Source organism: Phocoena sinus, chromosome 8 (assembly GCF_008692025.1).
Source record: "Phocoena sinus isolate mPhoSin1 chromosome 8, mPhoSin1.pri, whole genome shotgun sequence".
Classification (NCBI taxonomy): Eukaryota; Metazoa; Chordata; class Mammalia; order Artiodactyla; family Phocoenidae; genus Phocoena; species Phocoena sinus.
The window spans coordinates 33,855,378-33,873,260 of record NC_045770.1 but is presented as its reverse complement, the minus strand read 5'-3'; the positions used below and the strand labels follow the sequence as shown (position 1 = coordinate 33,873,260).

At 33.6% G+C, this 17,883-nt stretch overlaps 1 protein-coding gene across 1 annotated transcript in view; it reads left to right on the top strand.

The window, feature by feature from the left end:
- Positions 1-17,883, top strand: part of CNTN5 (contactin 5) — a 1,462,970-nt gene that overhangs the window by 1,167,363 nt on the left and 277,724 nt on the right. Inside the window, exons 10-13 of the mRNA XM_032640142.1 lie at positions 2,245-2,426; positions 7,712-7,848; positions 9,448-9,577; positions 11,652-11,802. Of these exons, the coding sequence (XP_032496033.1) occupies positions 2,245-2,426; positions 7,712-7,848; positions 9,448-9,577; positions 11,652-11,802 (600 nt within the window). The remainder of the gene's footprint in view (positions 1-2,244; positions 2,427-7,711; positions 7,849-9,447; positions 9,578-11,651; positions 11,803-17,883) is intronic.

Genomic DNA, 17,883 nt, shown 5'->3' with positions numbered 1-17,883 from the left:
TGCACACATGCAAACCAACAAACCTAATGAGCACAGACAATCTCACCTTTGAATAAAGATGCAAAAATCTTAAATTTTAAAATATATCAAATCCATTCTTGTACACATTAAAAGAATGATATATCAGGCCAATGCAAGTGTTATTTGAAAATGCAAGGTTCAGTTTTCCTGGATATTGAAGCAAAAATTGTCAACTCTAGTACAGCAATTTCAAGTCTATATTTTATTCCTAAGAAACAATTAAGAAAAGTGTTTAAAAATAAACAGGGTGTTTATCATAGCATTGTTTATAATAGTGAATATTGTTATTGCTCCAGTCAGGAAAATTAGTGGAAAATATCCTACATTTAGCAATTACAATCCATCGTAAAATGTTACAAAACATCCAAGTAGCATACAAAAAGCACTTTGATGTTTAAAAGAAAAAAAATCCCAGCCGACTGCACAAATAAGGGAAGACTTTACTGAAGAGGAGGCATTTAGAATGCATCTCAAATAATTAGTAGCATTTTAACAGATATGACTGGGAACACACAAAGTTGTGTTTCTGGATCAGGAGATATGGAAGGAAGTAGTGAGAAATCGAAAACTGTGAAGCCCAAAACAGATTTAAGCATGTGAGAACCAATTATACAACAAAGGCAACATTCCAAAAATTGTCGGAAAAGGAGTTTTAAGGGTGCTAAAATAATTAGTTGCACTTCCTATTTCACATCAAAAACATGAATATAGTCCAGATGGATTAAAGATCCAACTGCTAAAAAATAATTTTTACAAAATGCTACCAGAAACTCTGAAGGAAATATGGACATAAACTTGGGTTTACAGATAATTTTACAAGAAAACAAAAATTCAGAAGTTATGAAGGAAACTACAAATATGTTTGTTTCTCCCCAAAATATTTATAAGCTTGTATCACAGATACCATCATAGACTATCAATACACTGAGAAAGAATTTTTCTGAGAAACAAAGTCATAATAGCCCTAATACACAAAGAACTCTAAGAAATTAAACAATGCAAACAGGCAAATAGAAAAGTGAAAGAAATAATTGAAAAATAATATAAGCAAACAATTCACAGAAAAGCAGATTCAAACAGTCAATATAATTATGAAAAGATGTTCAACTTTCTTAGAGTCCAGAGAGATTTTAACAGAATGCCACTTTTAACCTTTCAATGCTGACAAAAATTAAACAGATTGATCACATAATGCGGTGGCAAAGATATGGGAAAACAGTCTAATATATTACTTATACTTAGAAAACAGTCTAATGTATTACTTAACAGAATGCCACTTTTAACCTTTCAATGCTGACAAAAATTAAACAGATTGATCACATAATGCGGTGGCAAAGATATGGGAAAACAGTCTAATATATTACTTATACGTGTGGAAACTGCTACTATATTATTGGAAAACAATCTGGCAGTACTTATTAAAATTAAAAATGTGCACGCCCTTTGATCTATCAATTCCACTTTTGTGAATGCTGTAGAAACTGAAAAGCAATGGTATATGATATATGTACAAGGTTGCTTATAGAAATATTATTTCTTAGTAGTCAAAAAAGAAAAAAAAATGAAAAAGGTTGGGACTATGCTGAATGTCTAACTATAGGGGATGGTTGATTAAATTCTGATACATCTATACAAGGGAATAATATGCAGCTATTAGCCAGAATAAGTCAGGAGTTGGTCTTGGATTTGATATTTTATTAATAAAATAACTCATCATATGTGTTTATATATGCATCACTGCGACAAGGTGGGAAATTACTTGCTAACTGTATTTCTTTTTGCAGAAAGGAGATACTTGAAGGGATGGGAGCAAAAAAAGTTCTTAATTCACTTTTCCTGACTCTTTTGTTCAACGTTTGTAATAAGCATATATTATTTTGTAATTTATCCAAGTTACTTTTGCCATTTAAACAAATTTACAAAGTTAAAAAAATAAAGTATAATATATATATGAATATATATATATATATATATATATATGTAAAATAGAGTCTCTGAATTGCTTTTCTGAAATACGAAAGAAAAGGAAACTATCCTCCTTGTAATCTAACTACTTACCAGACGATCCACATGGAAAGTGAAGTACATCAACCAGCACACCGTCCTTAATTGTGATGACACTTTATTGCACTCAGCCTATTAAGTGCTTAAATTACCAGATAACAAAATCTATGTTCTTAATAGTGGAAAGTGTATTAATGGTATTTTCCTTCTTTATTGTAGCCCAGTTCCAACAATCACATGGGTGAAGGTTAATGGTTATATTCCTGGTAAAGCACGTCTGCGTAAATCTCAGGCAGTACTGGAAATACCCAATGTGCAGCTGGACGATGCAGGCATGTATGAATGCCGAGCTGAAAACTCACGTGGAAAAAATTCCTTTCGTGGACAATTACAAGTATACAGTAAGTGTTTTCAGCAAAAATGGATGCTCTAGTCCCAAGTCAAACTGAAAATACAAACTAATTTGAACTAAATATTGCTTGTTAGCTACATTAGAAAATGAGTAATAATTTATAATCATGTTTCTTTTACATGGCAAAGCATCAGGTAAAATTACCCTACACACAGAAATGCTTTAAATTAAAAATGAATGGGAATTATAAGTTTCTTTGTACAACATAAAGAATTGATAACCTTAAAAATGAGATACATTCCCAGCACCAAAGCCATCCTCTAAGTTACAAATCTTGTAACCTTTATTAACTTATTCTGCCCTTGGCCTGAATCAGAAGTCACAATTAATGCCCATGAACCAAATCCTACTTGTCTTTTTTTCCTTGTAAATTTATTGGAACGCAGCCTCACCCCTTTGTTTACATATTTCCTAGGTCAGATGTTACACTGACAAGGCAGAATTAAGTAATTGAGACTGAGATCAGCTGACTTGCAAAGCCTCAAATATTTGCTATCTCATCCTTTACAGGCAAAATTTGCTGCCCCTACTCTAAATTAATGCATCTGTATAATAAATAAACTTCACAGCCTACAAGTGTTTATATTGTCCAAAAATTTCAGAGATAACAAGTTATTTGTAAAATTGGGGAAATCTACTTCAAAAATATGTACAATATCATCTTTACTTCTATGAATCACAAATTGTACTTTTCATATTTACTACTTTTCATATTTGCTTTTATAATGTACATTATACATAAAGGGTAAGTGATAATACTCGTATTTCTCAGATGAGGACACTAAAAAACAGAGGAAAACTATAATGCAGAGCACTGATACAAGCAAATACAGATGTTTCCAATATGAAATTAAACAAATTTCATATTCAACTGAATCAGCCAGCAGCTATAACTGTCACTGTTTCTCAAGATCAGTTCTTCTAAAAAACTGAATGTTCTTCACAGGGACTTTAAAAAGTATTTTGAAATATTAATATCTGAATTCAACCAGTTTTCCTTTTCTTATTTGTAACAACTCCTTTAGAAATTGAGCATTCCAACAAACTTGACTATGCCATGCACATTTTGTTCATTCACTCATTAATTCAACTAATGTTTATTTAGTGGCTATTACTGCACTACATGCTAGTAATAGAGATTTGAAGGAACTCTTGGTCCACTAGATAAGATGAAAAGCAAGCTCCACATAGGGCAGAGCATGCTATCTGCTGTGATGAAAGCATGTGCAAAGGACTATGGGAGCGCAGGGTCCACTGCATTCTACTGGGATGATTCAGGAAAGCATTCCAGAGAATTTGTACTTTAAGGGATATCCCACCCACCAGTGGTCTGGCAGCCAGCTGGGTCAGGACCCAGCCCCTACCATCAGCAGGCTGGCCCCAGTCCAAGGACCTCTGAGGGCCACATAACCAGCTACCAACCAGTGGTTCAGTGCCAGCCTTGTGTCACCAGGCCATGAAGCCAGCCATGCTGGGACCCAGGCACTCACTCCAGCAGGCCAGCAGCCACTGTATTAGGTAGGGCCAGACAGCAAATGAGGCAGAAATAAATTAAATAGAGGCTAGAAAACAATTTTTAAAAATCAATGAAACTAAGAGCTGGTATTTTGAACAGATAAACAAAGTTGATAAACCTTTAGCTAGACTCATCAAGAAAAAAGGGATCCCATATAAATTAAATCAGAAATGAAAGAGAAGTTACAGCCAACACCACAGTAATACAAAGGATCATAAGAGATTACTACAAAAATTATATTCCAATAAAATGGACAATGTAGAAGAAACATAAATTTCTGGAAATGTCCAATCTCCTAAGAATGAAGCAGGAAGAAATAGAAAATATGAACAGACAAATTTCTGGTAATGAAATTGAATCAACCATTTAAAAAAAAAAAAAAGAAAGCTTCCACAAAACAAAAGTCCAGTACCAGATGGCCTCACATGTGAAGTCTATCAAAAATTTAAAGAAGAGTTAACATTTATCTTTCTCAAACTATTCCAAAAATTTGCAGAGAAAGAAATGCTTCTGAATTCATTCTTCAAGGCCAATATCACCCTGATACCAAAACCAGACAAAGATATCACACACATACACAAAATTTTAGGCTAATATCATTGATGAACATAGGTGTACATATCGTCAACAAAAAATTAGCAAATCGAATTCAACAATACATTAAAAGGATCATACACTATGATCCACTGGGACTTATCCCAGGGATGCAAGGATGGTTCAACATCCACAAATCAATCAATATGATATACCACCTTAACAAATTAAACAATAAAACTCAAATGATCATCTCAATAGAAAAAACTTTTGACAAAATTCAACATGCATTTATGATGAAAACTCAACAAAGTGGGTATAGAGGGAACATACCTCAACATGATATAGGCTGTATATGACAATCACACAGCTGACACCATACTCAATGTGGAAAGCTGAAAGTATTTTCTGTCAGATCGGGAACAGGACAATGATGCCTACTCTTGCCATTTTTATTCAAAATAGTGTTGGAAGTCCTAACCACAGCAATCAGACAAGAAAAAGAAATCCAAATTGGAAAAGAAGTAAAACTTTGCAAAAGACAGGATACTTTATAGATAAAATCCTAAAGACACCACTCCAAAACTATTACAGCTCATCAATGAATTCAATAAAATTGCAAGATACAAAATTAATATACAGAAATCTGTTGCATTTCTAAATAAAAACTAACTGCAAACTCTCAGAAAGAAAAATTATGAAAACAATCCCATTTATCATCACATCAAAAAGAGTCAAATACCTAGGAATAAATCTAACTAAGGATGTAAAAGACCTATACGTGGAACATTATAAGACACTGATGAAAGAAATTGAACATAACACAAACAAATGGAAAAGTATAACATGCTCAAAGTTTGAAATAATTAATATTGTTAAAATGACCATACTACCCAAGGCAATCTACAGATTCAATGCAACCCCTATCAAAATATCAAAGGCATTTTTTAAAGAGCTAGAACAAATAATTCTAAAATTTGTATGAAAACACAAAAGACCCCAAACAGCAAAAGCAATCTTGAGAAAGAAGAACCAAGCTGGCAGTATCACAATCCTTGATTTCAAACTATACTACAAAGCTCCAGTAATCAAAACACTACAGTACTGGCACAAAAACACACACCTAGATCAATGGAACAGAATAGAGAGCCCAGAAGTGAACCCACATGTATATGGTCAATTAATCTATGACAAAGGAGGCAAGACTATAAATTGAGGAAAAGACATCCTCTTCAATAAAGGGTGTTGGAAAAATTGGACAGCCACATGAGAAAGAATCCAACTGAACTATTTTCTCACACCATACACAAAAATAAACTCAAAATTAATTAAAGGTGTAAATGTAAGACCTGAAACCATAAAACTCCTAGAAGAAAACATACACAGTATGATCTTTGACATGTCTTAGCAATTTTTTTGGATAAGTCTCTTCAGGCAAGGGAAACAAAAGCAATTTTAAAAATGGAACTAAATTGGGCTTCCCTGGTGGCACAGTGGTTGAGAGTCCACCTGCCGATGCACGGGACATGGGTTCGTGCCCCAGTCCAGGAAGATCCCACATGCTGCAGAGCAGCTAGGCCCGTGAGCCATGGCCGCCGAGCCTGCGTGTCCGGAGCCTGTGCTCTGCAACAGGAGAGGCCACAACAGTGAGAGGCCCATGTACCGCAAAAAAAAAAAAAAAAAAAAAAAGAACTAAATCAAACTAAAAAGCCTTTGCACAGTAAAGGAAACTATCAGAAAGGTTGCCAACTGAGTAGGTTATTTGCAAATGATACATCTGATAAGGAGGTATAAACCAAAATATACAAAGAACCCATACAATTCAACATCAAAGAAACAAACAACTCAGTTAAAAAATGGGCAGAGGACCTGAATAGACACTTTTTCAAAGAAGATATGTGTATAGCCAACAGGCACGTGAAAAGATGTTCAGCATCTCTAGTCATCGGGGAAATGCAAATCAAACCAACAATGAGCATCACCTCAGACCTGTCAGAGTGGCTATTATCAAAAAAAACCCAAATAATTGTTGGTAAAGATGTGGAGAAAAGGGAACCCTCATGCACTGTTGGTGGGAATATAAATTGCTGTAGCCACTGTGGAAAACGGTATGGAGGTTCCTCAAAAAATTAAAAAATAAAACTACCATATGATTCAACAATTCCACTCCTGGGTATTTATTCAAAGAAATGTAAACAATAATTTGAAAATAAATATGCACCCCTATGTTTATTGCAGCATTATTTATAATAGCCAAGGTATGGAAGCAATCTAAATACTCATTTATAGATTAATGGATAAAAATGATGTGAGATTATATATATATATAGAAAAGATGGACTAATAGCCTAAAAAAAAAAGAATGAAATCTTGCCAACTGCAACAACAAGGGTAGACCTAGAGGGTATTATGCTAAGGGAAATACGTCATAGAAAGACAAGTAGCATATGATTTCACTTATATGTGGAATCCAAAAAACAAAATAAATGAACAGACATAAAACAGAAACAGAGTCATAGGTACAGAGAACAAACAGGTGGTTGCCAGAGGGAAGAGGGGTGGAGGAATGAAAGAAATAGATGAGGGAGATTAAGAGGTACAAACTTAAAAAAAAATATTTGACAATGGAGGAAAGACACTTTAACCATATCTTACAGATTTCATACAATTGCATTGTCATCTTTCTGATAAAGAAATTTTTCTCTGTTGTAATTTTGAAAGCTTATATATTTACATATATATTTATAATGCACTAGAATGCTAGTAAATATAGAACAATTTTATAGCAAATGAAATTTGAATTTACAAATTATTTTCTCAAAGCTATTCAGGTTCTATCAGAAAAGAAAAAGCAAAGCAGTTATTCAATAAACTGACATGTTTTATTACTTCAATCCATGCTAAAGCTGCTTTAGTATTTGGAAGAAGTGATACCTCTAAGACTTCTTACTAAACAAGTTCCAGTGCTCTCCATGGGGAGAGTCTAGACACTTACTGCAAAATAGGTAAAACAACAAGATTTGCTTCACTTAGATTATCAGAACATTATCATTGCTATGTTTTTTTACACAGGAAATAGAGTGCTGTGTGTAATGTAATGCTGTGTTTCTTCCAAACACCAATAGTTAATGCATAAGAATTTGTGAATATTCCATATGAATTTTGAGCTTGGTGAAGTATTTGAGAAATGAAATCACCCTTATTTAATGCTTAAACTCTTACAGCATACCCACACTGGGTAGCAAAACTGAATGATACTCAGTTAGACAGCGGGAGCCCTCTCCGATGGGAATGTAAGGCTACTGGAAAACCCAGACCTACATACCGTTGGCTGAAGAATGGAGTACCCCTCTTGCTTCAGGTACTGTTGGTAACCTTAGCCTGTTTGAGTGTAATTTTAGAAGGATTTCACAAAGGATAAGCTATCTTGCTTTAGTCTTATTGAAAGCCATTTCTTACGTATCCCTTATATTTGGAATTAGAAAAATAACATATATAAACAAGATTTTCTTTTAATTTTAATTGCCTTATTACTTTCTTGAGTAATATAGCACTTCTTTAAACATTATTCTATCCTATAAATTCATTCAAAAATATCAATGATTATCATAGATGTATTGCCATTTCCAGCAGACTTTTAGACATCATCTAGTTTATTGCTGTCACTTTGCAGATGATGGAGTTATCTCCAAGAAGTAAAGTGACTTGCCCAAGATCATATATCTAGTAAGAGGTGAGACTGAAAGAGAATCCTGGTCTTCTGTGTCCTGGGCACATTCTTCACAACATCCTGCTACATATTGAAAAGTTTATTTTTAGTAAATCTATTGCATTCTTTTATTTTACTTTTTATTTTTTAACATCTTTATTGGAGTATAATTGCTTTACAATGGTGTGTTAGTTTCTGCTGCATAACAAAGTGAATCAGCTATACATTTACATATATCCCCATATCCTCCTTCTTGTGTCTCCCTCCCACCCTCCCTATCCCACCCCTCTAGGTGGTCACAAAGCACCGAGCTGATCTCCCTGTGCTATGCAGCTGCTTCCCACTAGCTATCTATTTTACATTTGGTAGTGTATATATGTCCATGCCACTCTCTCACTTCATCCCAGCTTACCCTTCCCATTCCCGTGTCCTCAAAACAACTTAATACCTACTGAATTTGAGAATAAATCGATTACTATTTAAAATAAGAATAATTGTTATAATTTCAGCTCTTTCCCTTGTTGTGGCCTTTCCAGGAAGGAGGACAAAACGGGAATAGTTCACTATTTATGGACAAAAGAGAGAGAAAGTTTGAAATTCCAAACACAGCTTCTGCCCAGGTCCTGTCATTACCAAAGGATCTCGTCTGACATTTGCCTCTTTGGGCTTTGGTTTGCTCTTTTGTAAAATGAAGAGATTGGATCAGATCATCCCCACAGTCCCATTGAGCTCCAATATTCCCTTATTCTAAAACCAGTTAGTCCAAAACAGAACACAGTTACGCAAAAAGACAGACACAAATAAAAAGAACAAAGAGATTCTTGTGATGACCTGGTCTGTATTTAACCTTGATCCCATGTATATACAGTCTCGATCCTTTTACCATTTGAACTCCTGCTTCTCCTTTGTAAAATGAATTCAAATAAAAGCAGTATCAGCTGATTGTATTTCATAAGCTTAACTAGTATACCAAACAAAAGCAGCTTATTTTAAAAACATAACCAAAAGTAAAACTCATAAGTATAACTACAGGAAAATATAGTAATAATTAGGTTTCTGACTGAGAAATAGTTGTATTTTACATAAGATGTTATATTAGAATAATGAACAGAAGATTTGTGTTCCTAAGTTGTCAAATAATGTTCAATTGCATTAATCAGAGGCTTTTCTGTCTTGATCTAGGAGAGAGTAACTGTAAAATCTCTATGATTTGTTCACTGTCTATATCTATTTTTTTTTATTCCATTACAGAGTAGGGTTGAGATGGTTAATGGAGTATTGATGATCCGCAATGTGAATCAATCAGATGCTGGAATGTATCAGTGTTTGGCTGAAAATAAATATGGAGCCATTTATGGGAGTGCTGAGCTGAAGATTCTAGGTATGCAATTTCTAAGTAAATAAAGAGGAAAAAAATGTTGCTTCTTTTCATGCTCTAATTCTTACTATACTGAAGGTTTATGATGTGATCGTGAAAACCTATTTTATGGTTTGAAAAGAAATACTATGTCTTGCTGATATGTATTTTTTAAGCTTGAGGAGACAAGTATACATGGTGTACAGTTTATCCCATAACTTTCTATAAGATTTTCTCTAATTTTAGTTTTAACCCTAACAGGTTTATACAATATGTCTTTTCTATGGCATTAAAAAAAATCATATAAGAAAAATATGTTAACTTTCAAGGAAGAATGCTTTAAGGGTAGGGAATCAGAATGTAGGTTTTCAACACAGCAGCGCTTAATATTCTCCCAAGCAGCTCCTACCTACCAGTAGGAGTGTGGCTCCTGCAAGGTGGGACTCCTAAGTAAATCGCCCTCTCTTGAAGTGTCATCAACCGTTGTCACCCTTCCAGGTTGATGAAAGCCTTTCTGAAGCCAGGCCAACAAGCTCCTAGTGTTACACTCTTGAGAATATAACCACAACACAAGCACTACTTCACTCTTTACTACAAGAAAAATTCAGTCCAGGGGAATAAGCTACCCTGATTGAACATGGTTCAGTTTCTGGAATGGATTTTACTTTTTCCTACTCGCATGATTCTCTAAGCTTTTGTTCTGGGATGATTATAATACAAAGAGGGAGACTTAGATGGTCTTAGTGCACCATCTCCCAAACGTGGCAGGAGCCTAAGTGTGCTTTGTACTTTCCACTGACTCAAAGCAGAACATTAACAGAAACACCCAAGATCTCTGGAACCTGAAAAGGCACCATTCACATATCAGCTGTGTGATAAATCAAAAACCATAAATCAAATTGAATAATGAATGTTTACATTTGAAATTTCTTCATATTATCACAAATCCATCCAAAATAGATATAGGAGTCCACGTTTCAATGTCGTACATACTAACCAATCAAATATTAATGTACTTTCCTGTCAGCTCATACTCCAACATTTCTGAATTAAAAAGCTGATTCAGCTTTCACCTAGTTAATGTTTAATCCAGAAACACTCTCAAATGTGTCCCTTTCTCATTCACTAGACATATTTTCAAAATTATGTTTAATAAGGTATATTCCCAGCAGGCAACCAAAAATATCACCTGCAATCTTCCTATAAATTCCTTAACTTTTCTTTCAATTTTTTAATCCATCTCAATTGGTACCTTTTTTGTGTGTGTTGCATCTTTTAATGTTGTGTGCCATGCATTATACCGATATGTGATGGACATAAAAAACATGAAATATTCATTAAATTGTCATATTAGCATAAATAAATGTCTCAGATACAGTAAACTTGTATACATATTTCCAGTTTCTCTTTAAGATTCAAAGGTGACTTTTTTTTAAATTTGTTTTTGTCTCTCTGTCACGTGTTGTTTTAGTCCAGCATTCTCAACCACCGCTACCTACTGGAATTTCCTGGGAAGTTTAATCAAAACTGTCTTATAATGATCAGGCCTAGATGAATAATTGCAAACAATGAAATAAAATTTTAATTGAAATTTAAATAATTCAATTTCTTAAAAATATATTTCTTTTAAAGCTACATTTAATTTTGTATACTATTAAAATAAAATATGCATTGAGACTCATAGATAGGAAATGGGCTACACAGGATTGCCTTCTATACAGATAACCTCCATTTTTCCAAAGGAAGCCCAAAATAGACTTCTGTGTCCAGTCCCTTCACCTTTTGTCCAAAGTGCTCATTAGTCTTTCACAATTAAAGTTGATAATCGTAATTAAAGCATCTCATTCTTTGAAACAGCCTTTGTCTCTGGGCCTCACAATTGTACGGAACTATCACCTGCTGATGGAAAGAAAAGCCAATAAGATAGCTACTAAATAATAATGAATTAAATTTCAAGTGAGTGCCTTTTACATGTGTAGATATCCTATGATTTTATTAGAAATGCATTCCAAAGATAAAGTTGCCAAATCTTGGTGAATCATCCATTAGAGGTTATTGTCATTGCTTGTGGTAGAACTAACCTTTTACTTTTTCACAGCTTCAGCTCCCACTTTTACACTGAATCAACTGAAGAAAACAATAATTATTACTAAAGACCAAGAAGTCATCATAGAGTGCAAACCCCAAGGCTCTCCAAAACCAACCATCACTTGGAAGAAGGGAGACAAAGCAGTTAGAGAGAATAAAAGGTTAGAAGTCTATTTCATAATTCAAACTCTTAATATCAGACTTTTTCAATGCAGATGATACAAACAAAGTATATGTCTTGCCATAATTGTGAGATATATGTCATGAACTGACTGAACTATGGTTTTGTCTACATAGTGATTAAAAAATATCAAATGATTTATAAAGAAAAAAGTTATACCTCAATATAGCCAGACTTCTTTGCTTCAGTGGTGTTTCAGCACCAGTTGGGAATTTCACCAGGTTATGAATAAAGCAAGCACTTTCATTAAATTAGTAATTTTTGGTTTTCATTTGAGTCTGCCGATTTGAAGATTCACAAGTGATCTATGATAATTTTTAGAGATTGGATTCTCATTTCAATGTTAATATTAATAATACTATAAATATACCCTGGATCTTCTGGATAATCACTTTATGACAGAATACTTCCAAGTGAAATTTGTGCCGAAGTTTGCATTTTTGTTTTCAATCACACTGATGCATAATACTATAGAATTATCTCAATTGCCACAGGCAAATGAGAAATGTTCAGAGAACTATTTAACATGTACAGGTTTGTCTTTGGTATGTAAAGCCAAAGGATACCACAGGAATACAAATGGGGAAAGGTGATGAGAGAATCAAATAGCTGCATGACAGTCTATATATGGCAAATTTGAAAGTCCCATGCTTTACCAATCATTATCATGTGGTGTTTTAGCTTTGGCAAAATATTATCCTTCTTTATGTTAAAATAATGTTGTGTATGTTGTTTTACAGTTTTGTTTTTCATTTGATCTATAAAGATAAGGAGTTTATGTTTTGTTTTATGTTTGGGTCTCTGTAAATATATAGCTAAAATAATTTAAGTCAGCATTAGGGGTCCATTTAAGCAATTATTTAAGTAATTTTGGAATATTTTGAAATACTTGAAAAATTTCTTTAGAATGTATATATATATATATATATATATATATATATATATTTCCCATTCAATTCTGAGAAACACTGTTTTAAATTGCTTGTCTCTGATGAAATAATTTATGAATGATTGGATTTCGTCCAGGCCCAAGGACCTACGCTGCCTGGAAAAGGTGATAACCTAGAATTGACATGGGTCATAATGGACATTTTGTTTTGAAAAAAATTTCTCTTTCTTAGTGGAGGTAGGGTTGGGCAGCAAGTCACACACTGTGAGATCAGTGTTGCATTTCGTTGAATTGCCTTTGGTTGAGTTACATATGGTCGAATTGAAGTTTTTTGGATTATTGCTCAGAAATATGAAAAAAAAAACTGACACAAATCTTTCATTAAAGCAGAAGAAAATTAATTCATCATATACCAGTAAGAACATATTTACATTGCTTGGTTACCATTTTTTCTGAACGTATTGAATTTTTTCATAATATCATCAAAATATATATGCCATATTAGTACAAGCCATTCCATTTGAAATGCATTACTTTGTTTTATGTTTGTGGATGGCATGTGAGCCTTGTCTTATTTATTTCAGTTCACCATAGAATGTTCCTCATCAACTATTCATAGACATCACATTGAGTTTAAAAATGTGGCATCTCTTTTGTCAAAGCAAAAGTACTGAGAGAGGAACAGGATTATGGGTTTTCTATTACAACAAATATGAGCATAATAAATTTTTATTTTCCAGAAGTTAAAAAGTATACTTTGTGAATTTTCCATTTTTCTTGCTCACTTTTCTATTCACTGCTAACCCCTTGGGTTAATGAGACAAATACAATGGCTTCAAACTCAGATCACTCAATTTTTCCAGATCTAAACATTTCTGGTCAAAGTGCTATTTAGGAAAAAGGCTGAAAGATGTTTTTATTTAAGTAAAAGGCAGATTTGGACACAATTACTTAGCATTGTGTTACCCTGATATGTTTATATCATAATAGGTCTGTAAACTGGTTTAATTTAATAACAAAGATCAAAGATAATAGTGCATTTTTATTTTTTTGGCCGCATCTGCACGACATGCAAGATCTTAGTTCCCTGACTAAGGATTAAACCCATGGCCCCTGCAGTGGAAGCAGAGTCTTAACCACTGGGCCACCAGGGAAGTCCCAAAAGGGCATTTTTATTCTTAAAAATTGACAGGACCACTTGCAAAATATAATTTTTAGTTGTGTACAATTTACTACCACACTGAGACTTCAGATTTCACAAAGAATACAATCTAGTTGGGTATAAAAATTATAAATGTTCAAATATTAAAATAAGAGGCTAAAATTTAATTAACAATAGAAAGAATTCCACAAAGTAGTGTAAGAAGACACACATAGATATTTGGACAACTGTACATTCTAAAAATATGAATGGAAACTTGAAACTTAAAATTTGAATTATATGCATTATGCATTCTTTAAAATAGCATCTCAGTTACACATGACAACTTATTTCCTTACATATATTTTAGATTGTTTGTCTCTGTTACAAAGCACCTCAACCATTTGTAAGAATTATAAATATAAGCTTAAGTGGAAAGGGAGATGTTAGAAAACAGTTAAGGCTTTGAAAAGTTTGGGTCATATGTATTTCACATGGGGCTACAGATTCAAATCATGGTTTGTTTTGTTGTAATATAAGTATATTCACCATTCATGTGATCTTCATCAAGTATGTCCTCCACTCATGCAAACTACAACTGGAAAAAAAATGTGAAACGAATAGTTTTGCCCTTCATTCATAATCTTCACAGTTATTTGGTGTCTTTCCAAATTAAAGATTGAAACAGCAAATGGCAGTTTCCTACATGGGCAAATAAAGACTAGTATTACATTGGGGAAAAGGTTTTAAAGTAATAATATATCATAAGAGGAACATTTAAGTGTGAGAAACATATCCCAAAGCATAAAATTGTGTCCAGAGCAATAGCATAAAAATGTAATAAAAGCTTTTAAGTGCAAAAAAATATATTACCTAATCATCTGAAAACATGTCAGAAACTCAAAACGGTGAATTTGCCTCTAGCATTAATTTCAATTTAACTCTAAACTGTAAATGCAATGTTATAACAACTGGAGGTTAATAGTCATTTGTTTTATCAATAGAGTGTCAAACAATTTATTAGCTTACCTTTTCTGCCTCATTTTCATGGAATGTCCCCAAATTCAGTTTCATTTTGTTTGTTTTGGGAGGGATACTTCAAAACACAGACTTCTTTGAATTTATCTGTTTCACTAAAGAAATACATAAACTATTATTCTAAAGTTTAAAATTTAGTAAGGAATAACTAGAACACAACATGAATCTTAGAAGAAATATGATTAACAAATAAGTTGTCTGATTATATATTACAAAATATTTCATTCATTTGGCCCTAAATGATACATCTAAAGTATGTAAGAAAATGGATTATATTAGAGTTTGTGAGTTGCTTGTAGTCATTTGTTGTTTATATTACAGAATGAGTAGTTTATATCAGAAAATGATCAGTATCAACTGCTGTTCAAACATTAAATCATATTATTACTAATAATGATGATAATTACTCATGAGTCTGTAGCATTTATAATTTACAGAGCACTTTAACATTGTGGGTAACAGAACCCAGTGTGTATAACAGGAAGACTATGAGTTTTCAACAAGATACTTAATTTTCTTACTTATAAAATTGGAATCTAAAAGAGTAACCTTGTTAGGTTCTGAAAAATAAATGAAATTTTGTGTGTAAAATACATTGGCTGGTGTATGGCATTCAGTAAGTGCTCAATGAATGTTACCATGGTGACGAAGTTGTTGCTGCTGAAGTTGGCAGTGGTGGTGTTGGTGATGACGATGGTATCATTTGAGGCTTTGAATCTTTGCATACTGGTCTCAATTTTTGTTATCAATAGTTCTGAGAAACTTTAACACTTTCCTACCCTTTCTCTACCAATTAAGGGAAAGATACCTGAACTAAGTTATTATCTGGCATTAAAGGAGTCTTTGGGGCCTTCCATGTGACAAATTTGTTAATCTGTGTCCCTAAATTGACATTCTTTGTCCATCACACCCCAAACCACTTCTTGGCATCTATTCCTGGTGTGGCCATTCTCACCAATCTTACCTGCTCCTAGTTCAGTATCATTGAGATAATTTCTGAACTAGCAGGTTGAATAGTTGCTTGTTCCATGATCAGTATTTTAGGCCATGTGAATATACATATAGATAAATATACATGGGGAGTTAATGGAAATAGAGAAGAAGATTTTAAAACTATATTTAATTTTTTTCTTTTAAGGAATCTCTTGGTTTTGCCCCATTGCTTTTAAAGATCACCAGCACATATACACTTAAGTTCCTTTATCAATCATGTCCATTTTCATACTAAAAGGAATTTGCTCCAGGAGTACTAAGACATGAAACAGTCCATGGGGATTTTCTCCTCTAGTATACTTTCATTCAGAATGTTCCGCTCATCAAACTCATATTAGATTTTCACTTCAGCTCATTATTTCCATTACTTGGCCATTAACTTTTGTTAAAATATAATCACCCAGAGACACTCCAGCAGCGCACAGATATTAAGCTTGCATTATTCCTTGTTCATTTCCTGTACTTTTTGTGGACAAAGATAATTTTGGCTGAAATGAAGAATACATAGTTTTTGGTAAAGGCATGATTTGTTTCCTTTCCATCTGCATGTATATAAACTGTTATTGCAATTCATAGAGTATGCCATAACTGCTTTAAAAATTATTCACTATTATTGGAATAAGTACCAATTTTCATTTCTAGATGGGGGCGGTGGGTACCAGTTACAGAGATAATAGACTATAATTCAGATGGGTGCTAAAGAAACCCTGCCTCCCAAAATATAAAAAGTATCCTATGGAGGGGCAGTATTATAGCATAATTTTTCTTTTATGGGTCTAATCTAAGGAAAGACTTGTCCAAAATCCCTTGTAATAATCCCCTCCTCACCAGAGGAGCTTCAGAACGGCGAAGTTTCCAACTTACTCATTTAACACACACAGAAAATCGCACTTGGAGTGCCCATTAGTTGACTTCTAGTGGGAATTCATGTTGTGTTTATTAGGCAACAATGATCAGGCTCACATACTGACTCACAGACATATGGAAAAATATATTCTTAGCACAAGCCCTGAAGGACACTGTTACTGAGGGGAAAGCAGGGTCTTCTTTCATTTTCTAAGGAAAAAGAGGAATTCATGGGTATAATTAAGGTCTTGTTTCTGTCTCTTTGTTTCCTTCTACATGCTGTGTCTGCTAATGAACAAGCTGTTTCGTTGTTTCTTCTGCGACAATGTCTTTTACATATTAAGAACATAAAACAATATAGACCCTAGGTATCTTGCTTTTTTCAGGGTCTAAGAAATTGTATAATTAGGGAACATGAACATTCATATATCAAGAATATATCAGTTGACTTCCTTTATTAATTAAAATCTATGTTTTCAAAGGAAATAAAATAAAATAGCATTTATCTAAGGGAAGAGAAGGTTGATAGCTGATTTCATAAGTTTTAATATGTGTGAACTGCTTGCAATCTACAATGTTTTATCTACAATGTTTTTCAGGGACTGTGACATCCCCACCAAGCTTAAGGGGATGAGGAGGAAATGGCCTTACATTCATTATGGTGGGGTTAGGATGCTGACTTCCTGGTTTCAAAAGCTAACTGCAGAAGGTCCTGCCTAATTAACTTTCTCTTTAAAATGTTAGCAAAACACTAAAGAGGAAAAAATGCAAAGCCATAGGAGCATTGGAAATTAACCAATGTAGATGAACAAATTTTTGGCCTCTAGGAGGAATCATGCCATCAATTAAAAATGGGCTCAATTACGGAATGCTCAAGGGCTATTAAAACGTAGGTCCCTGAAACTACAACTAAATCAATATAAGAAATCAAAAGTGAGTCTTCCACTAACTGCCTTCCACCCTCTAAAATATTTTATCTTTAATTACACTGGACTCTCATAATTCCCCAAAGCAGGTTATTCATTTTCTCACCTTGTAAACTTTACACAAACTTCTCCCTTCTCTCTCCTCCCCTTCCTTGTAGCATGCTGGTCAACCTCAATAACACTTGAAATCCTAACTCAAAAGACAGAACTCTCTTCTTATGCTTTTTC